The 20,919-nt window shown below is 41.4% G+C and overlaps 1 protein-coding gene across 1 annotated transcript in view; it reads left to right on the top strand.

Annotated features, from left to right (window-relative positions):
• ZFC3H1 (zinc finger C3H1-type containing) overlaps window positions 1-16,270 on the top strand; it is a 134,451-nt gene extending 118,181 nt beyond the window's left edge. The window contains exons 29-35 of the mRNA XM_088452529.1: window positions 10,127-10,231; window positions 10,319-10,484; window positions 11,260-11,360; window positions 12,782-12,883; window positions 14,110-14,152; window positions 15,099-15,161; window positions 15,280-16,270. Coding sequence (XP_088308655.1) covers window positions 10,127-10,231; window positions 10,319-10,484; window positions 11,260-11,360; window positions 12,782-12,883; window positions 14,110-14,152; window positions 15,099-15,161; window positions 15,280-15,408 — 709 coding nt within the window. The 3' untranslated portion in view covers window positions 15,409-16,270. The remainder of the gene's footprint in view (window positions 1-10,126; window positions 10,232-10,318; window positions 10,485-11,259; window positions 11,361-12,781; window positions 12,884-14,109; window positions 14,153-15,098; window positions 15,162-15,279) is intronic.
• The last annotated feature ends 4,649 nt before the right edge of the window (window positions 16,271-20,919 follow it).

The raw sequence follows: 20,919 nt of genomic DNA, 5'->3' as shown, positions 1-20,919 counted from the left end.
GTCCACTACATCCTCCAATAGAACAGGTTAAACTGGTCTATAGTTTGAAGGTAAATGGCGCCTTTCCCTACAGGTAGTGGAACACTGATATACAAAGATTATTAAAATTCATTGATTGACAAAGGTTAAAGGACAGAAGTACAAACCACAATAAGAGAAAACAAAAACATTTAGCAATGATTAAAATCCATCCATAGACTGTAATTTCAAGTATATAAATTCATCTTAAAAGAAAATGCTCTTTAATTGAATATATTTAACTGGGCGATCAAACAAATCCAAAAGCTGCATGGTAACACTGATCAAAAGTTGCATTGCACTTGAATGTCGGCAGAACTGCTAATCCGTAGATATGTTGAAAATAAACAACATGAAAAAGATGGGCAGAAAAAAAATGTAGTCAACACAGACACCAAGAATGATAACTTTGGTTATAGTTTTATTGTTAGTTATAATAAACACATACAAATAGAAAAACTTGTTAAAAAGAACTGGAAAATTCTACAGATGTACCCCATCCTACAAATATCAGTAGGAGACTAACCAAAATGTATTTATACCACGGCCAATAATCTGATGAATAAATTGGCTTCTTCAGTCCCTATAAAAATAAAATAACATACATTAAAAGAATGGAACATTTGTAATTCTTGCAATATGTGCAATTGTGGTGCAATAAAAATGATGAAATTCACATAGCAGTCAAAAAAATGTGAACTACAGTACATGTGTGTGCATGGTTTTGCATGTGTCGTTGTCCCTGTGGAAAAACAAAATGTGGGCCAAGTAATGGGATCATAAGACAACACATTAACATTAGTGTCTTATTAATGCAAATTCCAAAGCCTATTCAATCTGTTTTATCTGCACACAGTTAATAGTCAAGTGTATCAAAATGTCTTAAATGTTAAGGTGTAGAAACCCTGCAGATAAATAGGAGGTCCTTGTTTAGCTGACCTGTGCAAAAGGGAGATTGAATTATCAGTAAGTCACATAGATTCCGTCAGAATCCATATGATTTGAATACATTTTTTAAAGGATCTTCTCTTAATAAAACGTTACTTATTAACATTTTTTAAGTGAATGTCTTGTCTAAATGCATCCAATCTTTTCTAATCTTGTAAAGTAACATAGGTTGGGCTTTGTTAGTATTTGGGTGGGAGTTCTGAGAATACCAGGTTATGTAAAGCATTTTTGAATTTCAGTAATTGTTAGTCTTACACTAAATAAACTGCCCCCATCTTAATTACACTAGTGCCAGAAAAATTCAGACTGTCTCTTCCATTCCCAGTATATGCCGCCACACCTCTGCATTAAATGATATATTTTGCAATTGAAGTGCTATATCTAGGCAGATTATCTCTGCAATCTGCTGTATAATTTGCAGTGAAAACCTTCAGTGTACCACAATTTCTGCAACTTTTAACAAGGCTTGTTAGTAGGTACCAGAGAAGATGGGTCGCTAATCTCCAAAATCAACACATTTTTCTATTTTTTTTTTTTTTTTTTTTTTACGTGCAACAATTTCAAGGGTGTACTGCGACTACACAACCTCAAAGAACACGTGACCTCTCTGTGACCAATGGAAAAACTCTAGACAGTCATAAACAGTCACCATGCAACATTGCAGAAAACATTTATTGCTGGGGCCACAAGTAAGATCAGCATCTGAACAGTGCAACATTCCCATTTTTCTATGGGGTACCGGAGCTGACAGCCCACTCTGATCCCGTTGCTGACCCCATGGTACAAGACTCTGCTCATGACTGGAAACATATAGCCTTACCTGATGAATCCGAAGTTCCAACTGTTTCGGGCATTTGCTGGATTTAAACCCAATAGAACATGTGGGATGCAGTTCAATCTGCCATCAATGGCAGGGTTCCAGCACTGGCGAATAATAGGAAACTGTGGACAATTTAGAGTGTACACCAGAGGTTCCTAAACGGTTCAGGTTTTAGAGATATCCATGGTTGAGCACAGGTGATTAAATCAAATTGACTGAGGTACCACTTGTGCTTAGCCATGAACTAAAACCTGAACTGTTGGGGAGCCTTGAGGGCCATGTTTGGGAGCCTCTGGTATACACTATCTATACAGTACTACAGAGAGCTTGTGGAGCTGTCGTGTTGCCGCTGTATTTCCGATCAAAAGGAGGACCACCGTGTTACAAGATGGTGGTCTCAGTTTTTCTGGCACCTGGGTGTATATCAGTGTTTCATTGAATGATGGATTTATTTCCTTTCAAAACATGTACAGATGTGTCCACCTATACCCTTTTGCACTATATGACGCAAGACATCTGGCACGATTGCTGTGCTGCATACTTTTTCCTCAACTTTGCTACAATTTCTCCTTCATCCACTAGGGGACACTGGAGTTCAAGACAGTGGGGTATAGACGGTGGTAGAGTAGAGCCTGGCACTTTAAATAATTTAGAAGTGTGACTGGCTCCTCCCCCTCTATGCCCCATCAGCCCCAGTTTTTAGAATGTGCCCGAGAGAGCCGGTCACATAGGGCTGAGCTCCAGCCCACACTTAGTATTATTATCTTTATTTTCACTTTATTTTATTTTCTAGCTTTCACAAAGCATTGAGGACAGGCTGACAGAGAACTGCGTCTGTCAGCCTGCTACATGGAGGCATCAGGAGACCCGCCACCACTAAAAAAGAGTGCGTGTCGGAGTCCCAGGCACCCTGGCAATGGCTCAGGGAGGACACGCCACAGCTTAATATAGAGGCTGTGTCCGTGCTTCCGAATGCCTAGCCGCAGCCCTGATGCCAGCAGTGGTAAGTATAATCTCTTCCCCTGACTAGCGGGGGACTAGATCTGCGGCCCCTCCGCCACCATATAGCTGAACTACTGAGCTCAGCAAACTACCAACCTGGGTCCTTATTTTAGAAGGTCCCCGGTTCTATGCCCGGCATAGAAAATATTCCTTATGCCGGTTAACAAGGGGGCGGAGCCACCGCACATAAAGTCGAGCTTCCCAGTCAAAATCTCCCTCAGGGAAGGACTGTAATAGCATCCCTGCACTCTCCATGCAGGGACACCGCTATCCTGCATCTGTGACAGCGCGGTGCCTTGCTGCGGCTGTCGTTTACAGTGAGACAACTCTCTCTGCAATAGAGGCGGTCTGTTGCTGCAACCCCCCCCCCCCCCCGCGCCTGCCGCACTACCTTCTCCCCGAACTAGAGAGACAATCCCGGTCAGTATACCGGAGTGAGCGGGGGCGGAGCTTATTAGGGCGCGTCTCGCATTCTAGCGGCGCCATCTGTAGGCGGGCTCTCCCTCTTCTGTGCGCTTCACTGTAAAACAGCGCTGCTGCTATATAGCGATCTCCGGTTCCAGTGGAGAGCTCCTAAGCAGCGGCGTTCTCAAGGAGGTGCTGGCTTCCGGTTAGGCGGGCTGCCGAAGTTGGGCTCGCTGTAGGAGGCATGGGGTGCGGCCCTGGTTGCGGCTCCTTACAGAGCAGCCAAAGGTAAGGACCCTAAGAGTCAACAGCTTTAGCCGGGGGGCTCCGTTCTCGGCGATGTAGGGGCGGGGCTTAGTCCATTGCTGCGCCCGGAAGTGCGCAGCTTAATTCTACACAGTCTCCCCTTGGGCTGCGCACTTCATGAGATCTCCCAGTAAGGAGTTTTATATCCAGCTTCCTCTTAAGGGCAGCATTGGGTACAGTATATTACCTGCGTAAACGCAGTTTAGTGCAGGGTGAATGCAGTGTGGACTGTGCCTGCTAGAGCAGCAAGAGGTCTGAGCCCCTGGAGTGACTGCACCGCGGGAAGTTCAGTTATAGAGTGCACTCCACCTTCATGTGGTTGCGCATGCTAGTATAACTCCACTTAGAATACGCTGTGCTGTGTAAGAAACTGTTACTACACCACCCTTAATAGGCCTGGTCAGTACTTGGAATATCTGGGCAGCTGCAGTATCTAGATAGAACCTAGTTTGGTAAATGCTGAGATAGATTATGCTGATGCATACTGAGCGCAGTGTAGCAGTCTTCCTGCTTACTGAGTTACGCAGCGACAAGGTCCATATTGAACTTGACTCATCTCGGTAGTTCCTATATGGTGGTCAGATTCCACAATGATCTTGTAGAGGGGAGAGCACCGCAAAACAGTCAGCCACAACTCTCCTAACTGCTGCCCTACGTCATTGTGATGTTACTGTTTAGAGGATAGTTATGTCTATTTTAAAATTGTCTATCAAAATGGCTGCACTGTTTGATTAAGTATTAATCAGTACTCATATTGAAGAGCAACACCTCTACATATCATGGGACCCGCCGCCACTATTATAGAGTGAGTGTACGGGCCCCTGACACTAGCTCAGGGAGGAACATGCCGCAGCCTAATACAGAGCCTGTGACCATGTCACTTGCCCTCCACATGATCTGCCGATTGATCTATGCCTGTGTCAGATGGGCCTATATACATCAAGTATACTGCAGTAATTTTCATTGCACTAAGGTCGTCTCCTTGATTCCCACTTTAAAAAAGCGGGTTCAACTGGAGCTCAAATGGCTCACTCGAAAAGGCGGGTACTCCAGTGACAGAAGGGTCCCAGGATCGAAACCAATCTGGGTCATCACGCTGTTCAAATATCCAGGCCCATACGCCGTAGCAGATTGACGGCCACACGCGACACATGAGCAGTCTCCCTGCGTGGAGGTAAGCCACATGTATGTAGATATTTGTATTTTATGCATATGAATTTTGTCCTGGGCTCAACCAAGGTCTTTGCTCAGTTCTTGGCTCTTACTGTTGCTCATGTTAAATATGTGTGGGTACGTGGTCCCTACGGCCACACCACCCTGAACACGCCCGATCTCGTCTGATCTTGGAAGCTAAGCAGGGTCAGGCCTGGTTAGTATTTGGTATATGTATATATATATGTGTGTGTGTGTGTATATATATATATATATATGTGTGTGTGTGTGTATGTATATATATATATATATATATATATATATATACATATACACACACACACACATATATATATATATATATATATATATATATATATATATATATGTGTGTGTGTATCGCTTCTTATCCTTACCGTAAGGACAGAGGGGGATCTGTTATCCGTCTTGTCTCATACCTACATATTTTAAAAGAAGCATCCTGCGATTGGAGGCTGGACTCTCCTGATGCGGTTGTTTGGTACAATAACTCCGCTTTACATGGGTGCCTGTGTAGGTATGTGTAATGTGTGTATGTGTATATATGTATATATATATATCTATGTATATGTATATTAATAAAATGTGTTGGGAATTGTATAGGTGTGTCTATACTTCCACAATCATTAGGTTTACCTATAAGTCCATGGATGGGAAGCCGCCTGGGATTACCAGAAACTGTAGGCGATATCCATATATGATGTCCACACATGTATATAATGGAGCAAACTTGTGGCATTCTAAGAATGCATCAGATATGCTGTATATATGCTAATCTCCTGGGCAGGAGTCTTGACAGGTAAGCTTCCTTGGTTGGTACTAACTCTTCCTTTCAAAGAGATTGCCTTCTCATGCAACTGTTTGTCCAGGTGTGCGTGTGTATATGTATAATATATATTCACATTCCTTGTATGAATATTTCCTAATAATGGGAAAACCTGTTTTAACCCTAACTGGGGGTATCACTATAGCCTAATGCACACTATGTCTATGTACAGGTACCTTCTCAGTATAGGTTCCAGTACTCAATATTATCTCAATAAAATGAGGCTATAAGTGTCCCTAGGTTCTCTTCCTATCAGTACATAGAGAATGCAGGTTCTATTCCATCCTCAGGACCTAATTGTTTAAATGACAACAGACTGCAGTTACTGCTCCTGTCCCTGAAGGCCTACGGCCACCCGCCGAAAAGGCAGGGTCAGGCCTGGCTTGATTAGATTGGTGAGTATCAGGTAAATCCTTGGCCCTGGGGTTCACTTTTGAATCCCTCTCGTTGTGAACACTATAACTTTCAAGGGTCACTGGTGGGGATCCATCATCAAATATTTAATATTCTGTGTGTATCTTGACCTATTCAAGGTCTTACTTAAATCCGCCTGTTAACTAATACGCACTTCACCATTATAAGTGATAATGTACTGATACACTAGCAGACTGTATTTGGAGTATATGTATAAACTCTAGATGTCTACTCATCCCTACTGTTACATGCTCAGGTATAGAGTCCTGTTGTACAACCTTCTTGTCTCCTAACAATTTGCTAGTTTTCTACAGTATTTTCCCAGACAACATCGCCAGACTGAAGTCTGTGCTGTAGAGCATTGGTTCTTAGCCCACTGAACTACTCTCTATACCTGACGTGACGGGTTGCTGTGAGATGGAAAAGGTTAGTGACCTACATCTCGTCTAGAGGGCTTCTGGTTGCTCACAGGTAAGCGGTACCTCACTAATGCCTCGGCAGATGCTCCAATTTCATGCAACCTGACATTACAAGTCTCCCTTCCGCACCCTAGCTGCCGTCCTAGCAGCCATCCGCTCTCGTAATTAGTTGGCTCTACTACACTTTAGAGCTTTCCTGGTGTGTGGGTGCATAGTTCCAACATTGAGAGTGCTCGCTTCTGCAGCACATATACTAAAAATTGAAACGCAAGGATGACACGCAAATTCGTGAAGCATTCCATATTTAATTATCACTTTCTTCTACTAGACTCTGTTGGGATGATAAAGGACTGTAGCGCATCTATGGGCTACGGCACATCTTTACATTAAAATGTGACAGTCATTATGTTCTGCGCAGGGAGCCTGATTCCTGTTCAGTATCTGTGGATATTTTCATCACACTGACAGGTTCCTGATGTGTACCTTTATGGTTGTCCTAGCCTTGTTGTACGGGATGCTTCCCTATATTGGTAGCTCTCCTTGGGTGGCTGTTGCATCCGTGCTCTTTAACTGCCAGGGTATCCGAGTTGTTTTCATACTATGTTCGGACCAGCAGTTTGTACTGACTACGCACTTCCATCATGATGGACATGTCTGTTGTTTGGGGTTATTGCTATGGTTTTCTTTTTAGGCCGGCACAGGGTGTGTGCCGTAAAGTCCCCGTATGGGGCGCCCAATACACGAGTTTGAGACCCGCCCCAAGCGGTAGTGACACACTGCCAGTAGTCTGCTATGGGGAATTATAGCTGCAGGGTTTCAGTTGCTGTTTGATCCCTCTGTTTCAGAGTGGTTGTACTGCGGTCTGACCCTCTGAAAGGAATTGTGGTTTCAATACTTTCACAGCCGCCTCTGCATCATACCCAGCGGGATCTCCATTGTTGAGAACTTCTATGGTTTAACCCTTCCGCTGGTTGTCAACCTGGTAGTACTTGGGCCTCGGCGATTGTTCGGTCTTGACTTTTGCCTCGTTGTATACTCCTTATTAGGAGTCTGTGGACAGGATCAGCTCTGTATCTGTAGATTGGTATTGTATACGTATATCTATATGAATTCTGTCCAGCAGTGCTGGGTTGCTGCTGTCTGCGAATTATACAGCTTCCTATGTTCGACTCTAGTTTGGCCTGGGTCTGTTTTCAGCTGAGCTTACATTAGCCGTTATTACTTTCGAATTACGCCGTAAGTTGTGGAATTCTTTCGCTGTTTAGCAGGGAGTTCTGCTTGTCTCCTCTGCGACACTTGATCCTCAGCTCTTGCCTTTCCATTGGGCCTACAGTTCTTGGCGCTCCTGGTTTTCGGGTTTGCCAAAGGGTCGGCGAGTTCTCCGCGCTTCCCACCCGGGAGGTTGGCTTTGGGACGTCCCCACTGTCTTGAACTCCAGTGTCCCCTAGTGGATGAAGGAGAAATCAGGATTTTGGTACTTACCGATAAATCCCTTTCTCCGATTCCACAGGGGACACTGGACGCCCGCCCAGCGCTGCGTACCTGCTGTGTTGTTTGGTTCGTTATATGGTTGTGTGACTGCATGTGTTCCCTGCAGTGAGTTCCTCTGTTCTCCTTCAGTCGGTATTGTTCCGTTCTGTGGTCCTCTCCTTCTCATTTTCCTATTGTCCTCCGTCTCCTCTCGGGCTCAGTTCTTAAACTGGGGCTGATGGGGCATAGAGGGGGAGGAGCCAGTCACACTTCTAAATTATTTAAAGTGCCAGGCTCTACTCTACCACCGTCTATACCCCACTGTCTTGAACTCCAGTGTCCCCTGTGGAATCGGAGAAAGGGATTTATCGGTAAGTACCAAAATCCTGATTTCCAGCTACTTTTTACTCCATTATGCTAATTGTTCCTCAATTTTGCGTCTTAGGGGCATATTCAATTAGGTGCAAAAAGTCCCATACTTTTCGCATGCCGGACTTTTAGCCATCATTGCTGGTTTTCCATGCGGAAAGTATCGCACGCGTCCCCACTTATCCCCGTATTCAATTACAAATCAGCGAAAACGGCACCCGGCGAAATGCAAACAGGCGAAAAGTGCTGTCAGATTTGGGGAAATCAGCCTGACACCCCCCAAAAGATGCACGAACATTGGGGATCAATGTAGATGTCCACCGTATAGACCTGCTGAAGCTATTTGGGCTGCTTAAATGCTCTCATTAGCTGCTAATTAGTGTCTTTGCACAAGTGGTGAAGAATAGCATTTAGGAGGTTTTTTTTGGTGAAAATAACTACTCCCAGTAAATTTGGGGTACATGAAAAATGGGTGCAAGCATGGTTAAAAATTGCAAAAGTGAGGTTTTGAAAAACGCACCTTCAACAAGCAACTGTAATCCCCCAAAAAAACAACCCATACTTGTAGACACCCCCAATGTCTATTTCGCTAGTTTTTAAGTTTGAAAAAGGGGGCAAAAGAGTTCAAAGTTGGGGTACAAAGTAATTTTTTCGGGGTGTACTTTACATTTTTTTTAGGATTTTTATTTACGCAGTTTACCTTTTGGGGACCTGTCCTAAGGGTGCAGGGTGGTTTCCCCACAGTTGCAGCCCAAGACCGCAATTCTGCACTTTTTTTTTCGGCTGACTTACGCACCAGTGAAAAATCGTCACAATTGAATACGGAGATAAGTTTCCGCAGGTGAAATGACATCACTGGCGAAACTTTCTCCGAAAGCGGCTTTTCGCTCCTAATAGAATACGGCCCATAGTACTCACATAGGGTACTAGGTTCTTAGGATTGTAATTTTTTTGTCACAATGGAATTGGTATAAAGATGCAGATTTGAGCATAATTGTTCATGGTGAAGGTCACTTGTATCAGACATTTTTGCCTATTTTGCCAGGATTGTGTACTATTTCCTCAATTTTGCTGCTTCTACCTGCTACTTTCTTCTTCAAGGTCCATATGGATGCCATGGGGGGGGGGGGGGTTGGAGATATCCGGGCACCAAGCAGTCAAAGCTTTAGCTCCCAGGATGCATCGGTCCTCCTCCACATATACTCCGCTCACAGGCAGTTTTTTGTTTGGTGTCAGCAGGTCACACCTTTTTTGGACTACTTTAGCATGCCCAAGCTTTAATTTTATTATTTTTTTTATTTATTTTGTTTATCTGAGAAAGCAGCAAGGCGTCCTAATGGGTGCCTGTGCTGCTGCTCAAACTACCGGTGCCGCAACACCAGTGAGTGGTCCGGTGATTACGGCGGGTGCCAGTGGGGCTCTGCTAGCCGCTCCACTGGGGACCCCAGGCTGCAGCTGTACAAACGGAGAAGAACAGGTTTAAGGCGATTGTCGTGGTCAAGTAGCAAAGCCTGTTTGCTTTGGGCTATTTGGCGTGATGTGAGGATAGGTGTATGTGGACACATCTGTAGCAGGTGCACCTAGTTAATCTGGTATATTGTTTGAGAGGTGGGGGCAGCTGTGGAATGTATAAAGAGCATTGGCTCCAAAAACTCAGTGCAATTTTGATTTAATTCAAGGCATTATATTGATTTACTGCAGTATCTCCTTTTTGTACAGCACATTCCTACTGGGATTTTACCATAGGGATAATAAACTGGCAAACATTTCATGGGGAAGAGGTGTCTGTATAGATTCAACCATCTTTTTCATGTTAGTTTATTATGACGTGTAAAACTGAATAGCCGGTCAGTACATGGGCTGTGTTGCAGAGGGCTAGAAGGGAAAGATGGCCACGAGAGGCAGCCACATCACTTCTTTGTAAATTCTCATTTGCAGTCTGTGGCAGTCTCTACAGGGAAGTACAGATGAGACGGCAGATGCATATGAAGCTGCTTTAGGGGCTGTTATGCAACAGGATGTACTGCAGAAGCTTTGGATGGAGTAAGTATTTAAATTGTTTGCATGTTTTAATGGGCAACATTTTACAGGTAGTAGTGCCGTAATATTTATTGGATCTTCTCTTTTCAGTTATCTTGTCTTTACTAACAGCAAAATTGTGGGATCCAGAAATAAAATTCAAGATAGTAAGCATTTTACCGATTTAGTTAACAGATGCCTAATGACTGTTCCCACACGGCACCTCACTCCTTTTAGCACAGCTGATTACTGGACCAACTACGAATTCCATAATTTGGTAAGGTGGTGCTGATGAGTGTTCCATTTGATTTGTTACTGTAGTGAAAGTTTGACAGGTTGTGTTACTATTGTGGCAAGTTCCATCAAAACAGTACACGTATGTATAAAACATGCACAGAACTACTTAAAAAATGACCTAAATGCCCACAGAAGAGCATAATTTTAACTTCCCTTCCAGTTATCACTTGTTAAAAACCAAAGTGTGTTTTGGCACATAACTAGCCGTAAACGTCAGTGTTCTTACATACTATGTTGTATCGATCATAGTTTTCATTCAAACAGAAATGTAATCATGAATATAAAGTAACAATGTCAGCCACATTTCATCTTTAAATAGTCATATATAAATGTACATTTTCTCTCTATCTGACTGTATAAGCAGTAAAGTGCAATTAACTAGAAGAGAAAAAGGATAAATAAATCAACATGTGAAGTAGTGTCTGCTTTGTGTATTAATACAGATAGAAGGGGATTTTATGCTGTGAATAATGAGGGAAGTCCTAACGTGGTATATTGTTAGTGTGTGATTGGGAAGTGCAGCCAAGTCACAGGGCTTTCTGGCATTGTTCTGCTCATATTTGTGTGATTACCATGGTTTTCGATCACCTCCCTCTTCTCCCATAAAACAGAAAGTCCTAAAGAAAATGTGAAGCTATAAACTGTGATCACTTGGCTTTCTTCATGAAAGAGTCTTTAACCATTTATTGTTCCCACTGAATCTCAAATTTATTCAATACTACATTCCCATTGTTATCTGTGATTTGCTTTTTCAGGTTATTTACTTCTATTTGAGCTGTGTGCCAAAGACACAGCATTCTAGGATACTGGAGCGCTATTCTTCCATGATGCCTACAAATCTTGGACTTGCACTTAGGTGAGCAGATTGTGTGTAAACTTGTCCCACATAAAATGAAAGTGTAGAAGTTTGATAGGAAAGATCTTTTGCTATAAAACAAGTATTCCAGCAAGCACTGACATTTGTGGGATATTTGATTTGCAATATAAAATAGACTTCTAGCCATTAAGTGGAGTGATGGCATTGCTGTCCATTTGAGAAAATCATTACCAGTCCGAAATGTTCGAGGCCACACACAGCTATTTGCTAGTGATGAAGAAGTGTTCGGTTTGCTTTCCTTTTTTTCATGATGCAGCTTCATGTGTCACTGGCAAAAACATTGCGAGAGCCTACAGAGGACTCCAGGAAATAGAGAGAGTGCTAGTGACAGAATTTAACATGAGTACCTGGCCTACTCCTTTACATGGCAGATACCAAGAATAATGCCTTGCTGTCAGCTGTGTTGCAATTGTAAATACTATGTCAAAATGTGTTGCGTATGAAATGTTTTATATGCAGTGAACATCTTCTAAGCAGCTCTAAAAATATATTGGTCTTGTTTCCATTTTGGGGTGGGGGGTGCTTTTGTTTAATGTTTCACTTAAAAACTAAGGTCAGTAATATGATTCATTTTACGAGTTATATTGTGAAATTCCATCATTGTAGTTCCCAACTTGTAGAGCAACACCTTCTTGCCAGTAGTAGATTGATAAACCATTACATAATAAGACTGGGGATGGTTCATAGAGAATACATTTGGTAACTTTTGTCTTATCCAATGGAGATGTGGACAATTTACTGTACATACCTAGTGCCCAAGGATTCCTTTTCAGTGCTATACGCTATTAAACTTCATGAGACATAAGTCTTCCAAGTCTTATACAGAGGTTGTTGGTGCTGTCTTTATGTTGTATAAATTATTATACATTTCTAAAAGGGATACAGTCAGTATCCCGATACAGGGGGTGCTGGCGCTTAGAATACCGGCGCCGGAATCCCGACACCTGTCAGAATACCGGCGCTGGTATCCTGAAGGTAAGTAGCAGGATTGGGGGGAGGATTAGGGTTAGGCACTAGGGAGCAGGATTAGGATTAGACAGTAGGTGGGGAGGTTTAGGGTGTGGGGAGGGGGAAGATAGGTTCAGGCATCGGGGAGGGTTAGGATAGGCAGAGGGGAGGGTTAGGATACCTACCGACAGGTGTCAGTATCCTAACCCTGTCGGGATGCTGGCGTCTGGATTTTGACCGCCGGGATCTCGACCCCTCCATCCTGTACCCATCCCTTCTTAAAAGCTTTGACTATTGTGTGCTTTGCTCCTTCTGATAGATTTCAGCTTTGTGAAATGAGGGATAATTACCACTTTGACTTGGTCAGGTTTACCAGTAGTGAATCAGCCACTTGGATGTGTTGCTGTCACATTTGCAATCACAGTATATTTGTTGTAATGATTTATTTCCAGGGTACTTAAACAAGAATTGGAAGACAACAATATACAAATTGTGAAAATGCAATCCAAGATGTTTACATATAACTTCCCACTGTGCCTGTCCATCTGGAAAATGTAATGTACAAAATGTTATTTTTGTATTTCTTTATAATGTAGTATGCAGGTAACGTTAATTTTACATGTGTCATGTAGGTTGGAGTACAAGTGCTAGCATTATATATTCTTGCATTAAATAACATCCATGGAAATGGACTGTAATGTGTGAAACTTATTACAATCCACACTGTCTAGTGTAGATACCCATTCAGTGTTCTCCCCAGAAATATTTTCCAGCAGGGTGGCATCAAGAAGTAGCCGGGTGGGGGCCTTCGCAATAATAAAATGTTTAAATCCTGACCTTATTATTTAAACTTGGGGCTCTCTCCCTGGCCCCTATACGCTGCAATGTGAAATGATGGGCACCCGCGCCCTACGGCACAAACCATTGAATCGTTCCTGGCCACTTTAGACTAATTGAATTCCCCCTCAAATAGTGTTTTTAGTAGAGTATCTTAACTATTTGAATGTCCTTTTGCATATCCTGTCCTAGCTAATTCAGTAGGTGGAATAGGCCAATCTGCAGGACCAGTCCTTGTGGGTCTGTGGAGTGACAGGCATAGAATGTGTCATCCATGTGATGATGCTTGTTTAGCACTTCACTTAGGAGCAGATAGTTGCTGCACCTCTTGGAAATGCACTAATGCATTGACTCCATTACTGGCTGCTCCTCCCATTATATGCAGATTACAGTATATATTGGGGGTGGAGAGGATTTAACAGATGTTCTATTACTGGAGAAAGAACTGTCTCAGTTATCTACCTGTTAATGAATCAATGCAACTCCCTCCCGTCCCAATGCGCCACGTCCCGTCATCCAGAACCCTCACTAACGTGTCCTTATTGCTGGAGGACACAGATGCCAGACCGACTGAGATGTGATGTCGGTGCAGCTCGGCGTCACATCTTTGTCCTTGGCAACAAGGACAAGTTGAGGGTGACCAGGCAGCAGGGACGCGGCGCATTGGGGCAAAGGGAAGTGCCGGGCGGTATGCTGTTTCTGCTGGGCGATGCGCCCGCAAAAACACAGCCTGGGGAGATCACTGCCATTTATATACTTCACTTTTATCTATGCCAACATCAGAATTCATAGAGATCATCTTCCATATGAAACTTCAGCTACTAATGAAATTTTAGGAATGCTACTTTGTTTTTTTTAACACTACAATTTCTTGCCAAGCTACTGTACAACATTTTCATTCAAGCAGTGCAAATATAACATGTCTCTTGTTTTTACCCCTTAGAGCCATCGCAGTAGAAACTTTCCTAAAGGGGGGACAGAAAGAGGTAAGCTTTTACTTCTGCTTTAACAGTGATTCTCTAGAGAGTTTTACCAGTAATTTTGCATATATTTAAGGGTATTCGTTGCCTTGTGCTGTTCATTGTTGCTGATGATTTGCTGTGATTGTGTAGCAACACTAACTCAAGGTTCACTAATGTCCAAGTTCTGGACAGAGCATTGGATAGTCATTAGCCCTGATATACTAGTTTGATATTACTGTCATATAATGTGGGTAATAACAATACATGGCAAAAAGGGTAGATATATTTTTTTACTAAAAACTATCTTGGCCATTGCTGAGACAAATTTTGTTACATTATGTCATGTGGATAATTAGTTTATTAAATTTTTCAGTTAATTTATTAAAAAATTATTTCTTTTACTAAAACAGCAAGTTAAATTGGAATATATTTTGATCAGCAAATATAGTAAAATTTGTATGTGAATGATCATTGTAGATTATAGATTAACATATTCCATAAATTCATATTACAATTTTCTCATTGATTCAGAAATAGTTTTAAAAAGAAAGCCCTTCCGATTGAATTCCCCCACAAGAATGCTAATATTGAACTGTATTTTTGGGTGCCTTAACTAACTTAGCTGACTTTTCTGCTCGCACCCTCCTGTAATAGAGAGCAGAAATGTGCGAAAAGTCTGTGGCTTGGCTGCCCTAACCTGTACTTTACTTTTGGGCACGACAAGCACAATAATTAATTGGGTGTCCAAAAAACAATTTAATTCCCCCCCCTTTGAGGAGCAAAATAGATCGTTTACAGGTCACTATTTTTCAGTTGTTAATGTTTTTGGAGGCTGTTAGTTAGAAAAAAACACACCAGTTTTAATGAACTGAATGTCTATGTAGACAAATTGTAGAAAAAGATGATGGTTAATTTAATGAGAATTGTAGCAAGTTCTGTAATTTTCCTTAAATTGCAACTTGTTTTGCAGGTCCAGCACCTGTACCAAAGAGCCCTTCAGAAGTTGCCTCTGTGTGCTGAGCTTTGGAAAGATGTAATGTGTTCTCCTCTTCTTTTTCTTTTGGCGTTTTTGAAGCTTTAATTTCTGTTTACCATATCTGCATGTGTGCAAGACCGTGTCCTTACCACATGCGCTTCCCCATCTTTTGCAGCAACTCTTGTTTGAAGCATCAGGAGGAGGTAAAACTGATAACCTGAGAAAACTAGTTTCCAAGTTTCAAGAGATTGGAGTCAGCCTAGATGAGCTCTTAAATTTAAACACAGAAAGCAAGAATCGCTGAACACTGGTTGCAGTCAGGCCCAAATCCTACTCTAAATTTGCCAAAATTGTCAAGAATAGTCTGATTCAGATTACCCTGTGAAAGTCCCACCTATTCTGAGTCGATGCTTTCAGTAACTGGGAAATCAAATATACTGCCCAACTTAAACTGGAGAAATGAATTCCAAACTCAGGCCTGCTACTGGGCCCAACAAGGTTCTCTTTACATCATGTACGTAAGTATAGTTAATTATAGTGATTTGCTGTTTTATTGTTTGTCTATTTATTTTTTGTGTTCATTCTCTTCCCTTACCCTCCATTTATTTAGCAATCCCCATTTTTTGTGTTTCCAACTTGTTTGACTCTCTCACTGATGCCTGAGAGACCCTGTCTCTGATAATTCGCTTCTGGGGCTGCTGTTTACAATCCAAAAGCAATCAGTCTCTCATTCTAAATCCTTTCCAATTTGATATTTTTTCATTTTGAAAACGGTGGGAGGATTTGGGGAATTATTGCAGTTAAAGCAGCAGGTCCTCGGCCAAACCAAGGCTGTCAGTCTGCTAAGTGCACTTGAGGGATTTTTTTTTTGTTTTCTTTCTTTTCCATTTCTGAATTTTGGACTCTAAGTTGAGACTGTTAAACTTGAAGACAAAATATACAATTGCAAAATGCCAGTGCATCAGAGCCGAAGAGTGGTCAATTATTATGTGCAATTTTTCTTTGTAAAGAAGTTTAATTTATAATAAAGTTTAACAGTTTAAAGTACAATATATATAATGGAAATAATGTTTTGTATTATGATACTACCTTGTGTAGTATTACAACTGTTTATACAAAGCTATTTTAAATATAATTAAACTTTTTTTAATAAAACATTTCCTGTCTGCTGGTTTTTTGTTTTTTTTTCCCCTCTAGCCATATTATTTAAAGTTTCTGCACAACATTATTATCATTTCTTATTTATATGGAGCAACCAAGTATCTATTGCAGTGCAGGGAGAATTCCGATTGTATAAATAAACAATGCAATGTAAAAAGGTTCAAACAGGACAGTACAGAGGCAAAATTCAAACGGGATAATTATACATGAGTGACCGCTATTTACAGTAACACTAACGTAGTGTACTGGGTAGGTTTTCAGAAAGGGTCAGAGTCACTGACGGAGCGTACTGGAGACAAAGATAGTGCAGGAGGAGCCCATCTCTTAGGCGCTAACAGTCTAAAAGGGTGGGGGTGGGGTTAAAATTGGGTGGTAAACTGGAAAGAGATGAGGTAGGACAGTGTGTGATTTAAGAGCATGAGGAGAGTTGGTATTCCTTAATGAACAGGTGTGTTTTCAGGGCCCATTTAAATCCATGTAGGGTGATGAGGAAAGTATGTTCCAGAGGGTGTGAGCAGCACAGGAGAAGTCTTAAGGTGGGTACACACCTGAAAGATATATCTGCAGATATATACACACTGAATGGCCATCATCTATCCGGCAGCCGTTGGACCTGCTGACAGCTCCCTGCAGCTGCCGCTGTGTCTGTACAAGCTTTCTGCAGACCGCCTGAACACACTTGCTGATGGACAGATGTCTGTGAACCGCGTCTGCAGACATATCGTCTGTACACACTGGACGACGGCCAGCAGATATATTGGCTGATCAATTGATCGGCCAGTGTGTACCCAGCGTTAGAATGTGGGAGTGGGTAACAGCGAGGAGGGTAAGGTGACAATCCGAAAGATGGCAGAGCGAGACTAGAGGAGAGGATGTACTGTAGGATGGAGAGGTGCGATTGAAGTTCATTGAATGGGAGTGTAAGCAATTAGCAATTTAAACACGATTTGTTTTCACTGCCTTACTAAATGCCTGTGGAAAGTAAGAATGGAATTTCTGCTGAATCTGTAAAGTTGAACAGGTTTATTTTTTAATCTGACTAGTGAAGTGGTCTTCACTGTAATGGTATCTTCAATTGTACATGGGTAAACGTAAACCATTTAGATTAATAAAATTTATACTTTTCAATATGTACTTGAATGTTTTTAGTGTATAATATAATCTACATGATTTCTGACAATATCCATGATTATCTACTAAACATTCTACAACTTTGTCATAAGCACACTTCCTCTTAGCCCTTCAACAAATACATTTATAAATTCAGCACTTTTCAAACGTGCAAACTTCAGTCTTAGTATTTCTTTTCTTATGTTCAAAAACATATTTAGACAATTACAAAATTAGCAATTTTTTTTTTCTCTGCACTGTTTTTAAACTGTTGTCATGTACCATCATACATTATGGGGGGGCTCAAACCAGGAGCTAAAATTCCACGGCTTATTAAGAACCCAGAGCTTTTCAATTATTGCCCGCAGTGAGCCCCAAGGGTACACTTAACTCAGATTTCTGTTCACACCTTCTTGATGGGCAAACGGAAATCCACGTTAAGTACACCCTCGGAGCTTACTGCACATGGTAATTTCATGGCTTCAGGCACTTACTCTTAATCTATGCCTTGCTGCAGGGTTTACCGAGGGATATAATTGAATAGCTTTGGGCACTTAATTGTGGCCTTTTAGCTCCCAGGGTAAGTCCTGCACAAGAACAAATATAAGTGCTTAAAGCAAAAAAAAAAAGGGAAAGACAAAACTGCGAAATAATCCCACACATGTCATAAATTCTTAATCTTTCATATGCACTCCTTCCAGATTTATAACCACTGCTCGAATTGAGGCCCTGCTAGTCTCACACCATATCTGGTAGGAGTGCATTATAGCACACACCTGCATTGTATATATCAAATAAAAGGTTTTACACTATATTATCCTCTTCTATTTTATACACTCCCTGGGAGCATGACTTCCTAACAGGAATATCTGGGAAAACATCACAACCGGACCCACGGGTAGACTAAAGGCATCGGATGGTTAAAAACTTTATGAAAGATTAAGAATTTAAGACAACAAGCGTTAAGCACTTGTATGATCACCTATATTTGTTTTTGTGTTTGTATATTGTTGAGTGCTAGTGCTCTATTTGCACAAAATTTGGGCACCAAAATTTACTGCTGCACGTTAAGTTCTGCAGCTAAGTTAATTACTCCTCCCGTCCCCCTCAATATGAATTCAAGGATTTTACAATGTGTTCCAGTAATGTCATGACAAGACCCAGCTGGGCATGTATGACCTGGATGTGAAAGGGTTAATAATAAACTATCCAGTCTGATAAAAAATTAATGAAAGCGGAAAAAAGTACCTAATTTATACCCCTTTTTGCACCAGAGCTAAAACCCAGGTTATTGCAGGGTTAACCCGGGTTATATCTGGGTGTAAAAGGGAAAAGGGTTGGATTCCCGGGTCGAGTGACCTGGTAATCTAGCCCAGGTAACTTGCAGGGTTTAACACAGGAACGACCCATGAGACCCTGCAGTGTAAACGGCGCGATCCGGGTCACAATGAACCAGATCGTGCCACATGTCTGCCTATTGGCTGGCTTCAGTGGCGCTTGGAGATGACGTCATCTCCAAGCGTCCACTTCAAGTGCAGACCCGGCTCTGGAATATCCTGGGTCGGCGCCGGGGAAGTTCCAGGTGTGATCTGGATTGGAACCCTGTTCCAACCTCTGGGTCAGACCCGGAATTTAGTTATAAAAGCGGTATTACTGTGTAACAGTCTTGCCACCACTAAGATTTACGTCCATAATGGACGCTAATATATTGTGACCAATTTACATATAGGAATATAAATGCACAACTGTTCTTTAAAGTAAAACAAAACATAGAAATGGTAGTAGCATAGTCTCATACTGGGAAGTACTAATGCTGTTGACAGCATTAGTTCAACTGGTTAATGCTGACATTATATTGTTTATTTTATTTTTTTAAAGCATTTTAACTGTCTGCATTATAACTTTAAATTAACTGTAAAGCATGTTTAAAGTTATATTGCTGACATAGTTGTAAATGTTATTTAAATCACTGTCAGCATTCTCCTGTCGAATATATTAACGGTCGACAGCTTTACTGTCGACCAGATAGGTGTCCCCTTTTGCATAACATGTCATCTGGGTCGGTATGGACAACTCATCTAGAAGGTTAAGCCCTAAAAACTGAACTTCTAAGATCATTTAGTTACTTTTTAAACCTTGTTCTTATCTCAACCTCTGACATCATGCACTTGTCCAAGAATCATTGTTATAATATGGCATTAATTACTCTAAACATGTATCTGCACATATGCATATGAAACATGATTGTTATGCATTTTTTGGGAATGTGCATTTTCCCTATAAGAGCCTTATGAGGCTGGTATGGCATTGACATATTTTTATCTGGCTAAATCCAGTGGTTACAAATTTATACAGATGTTTTAAACATGGATCATCAAAAGTGTTGCATTGAATTCATTATGTACAGATATGCCCAGCTATATTGTTGCCGCTGGCATGGCAAATCGTGCCACAGATAGCGAGAGACGCACACCCGGGAGTGGATATGCGCACTGCGTACGCAACCGCACGTTCTTAGGAATGCATGGTGTGATCGCAATGTGCGCCATAGTGTAGCATATACAGGTGCGGGGAATCGCATGGTGCAATGCATGCGCACATTTGTGGCGCAATCAGCCACAATGTAACTACTGGGCGCATCTGTATGTTGTAAGGATTACACTTGACTATATTTGGTTTACTCCACATGTAATTTCTAGACAAAGGAATTTAGTTTCTGGTGCTAAACAAAAGTATTTAATACATGTATGTGACACCAGGCATTTCTGTTATAAATTCGAGGTCTGCTTTTTTTTCCACCGTGTTTTGTTTATATCAAAATAGCTTAACCCTTTGTTTTCTTACATAGCAATTTACTGGATACCATGTTATCTAAAAGGCCTGAAGACCATATGCTTGATCACTACCACATTAATTTTTTTCTCAAATTATACTGATTAGGCTACAATCCAGTCAGTAGCTTACCTGTGTCTAAACAAACAGAAAAGCAATTTCCTTTCTCCAAGTTCAAAACAATATACAAGTCCCTCACCCAAATCATTTGATCTAGTATTAAGACCATTCTTATACCATTAGATTGTAGACAAAAGGCCCAAGCCAGTTAAATTTTAAGTTCTTGTTTTGTTCCACCACAATGTAGAGATTATTTATGAAATGAAAATCAAGCTTCCAAGCCTATTGCCTTTTCATTGTCATCAAACAAACATTTCTAGTACAAACAAAAATTATACACACAACCAGTTCAGAAGTTTTAGAATACCCCACTTTGTTCCATTTTAGGCTATTCCCTGCACTTGACTGACTTAAAGTTCAATAAAAATGGGATAAAGGTGAGCAGTAAACTTAGACGTTTAAAAAAAAAAAAAGTTAGCAAAAACTGAAAAATAAATGTTCTAAAAAAAAAAAACAAAAAAAAAAACAGCCTTTTTCAGATGGCACGTAATGGGTTTACTTACAGCTGTTCTGCAGCAAAAGTAGTAGATTAAGGGGGAGACTTGGCAAAGCTGGTACAGAGATAAAGGGAATGGGATTGAAATGCCGGTGG

The sequence above is a fragment of the Taudactylus pleione genome, unplaced genomic scaffold, assembly GCF_031769625.1.
Source record: "Taudactylus pleione unplaced genomic scaffold, aTauple2 ptg000038l, whole genome shotgun sequence".
Lineage (NCBI taxonomy): Eukaryota > Metazoa > Chordata > Amphibia > Anura > Myobatrachidae > Taudactylus > Taudactylus pleione.
The sequence above is the reverse complement of the archived record's forward strand: the minus strand, read 5'-3'. Positions and strand labels throughout refer to the sequence as shown.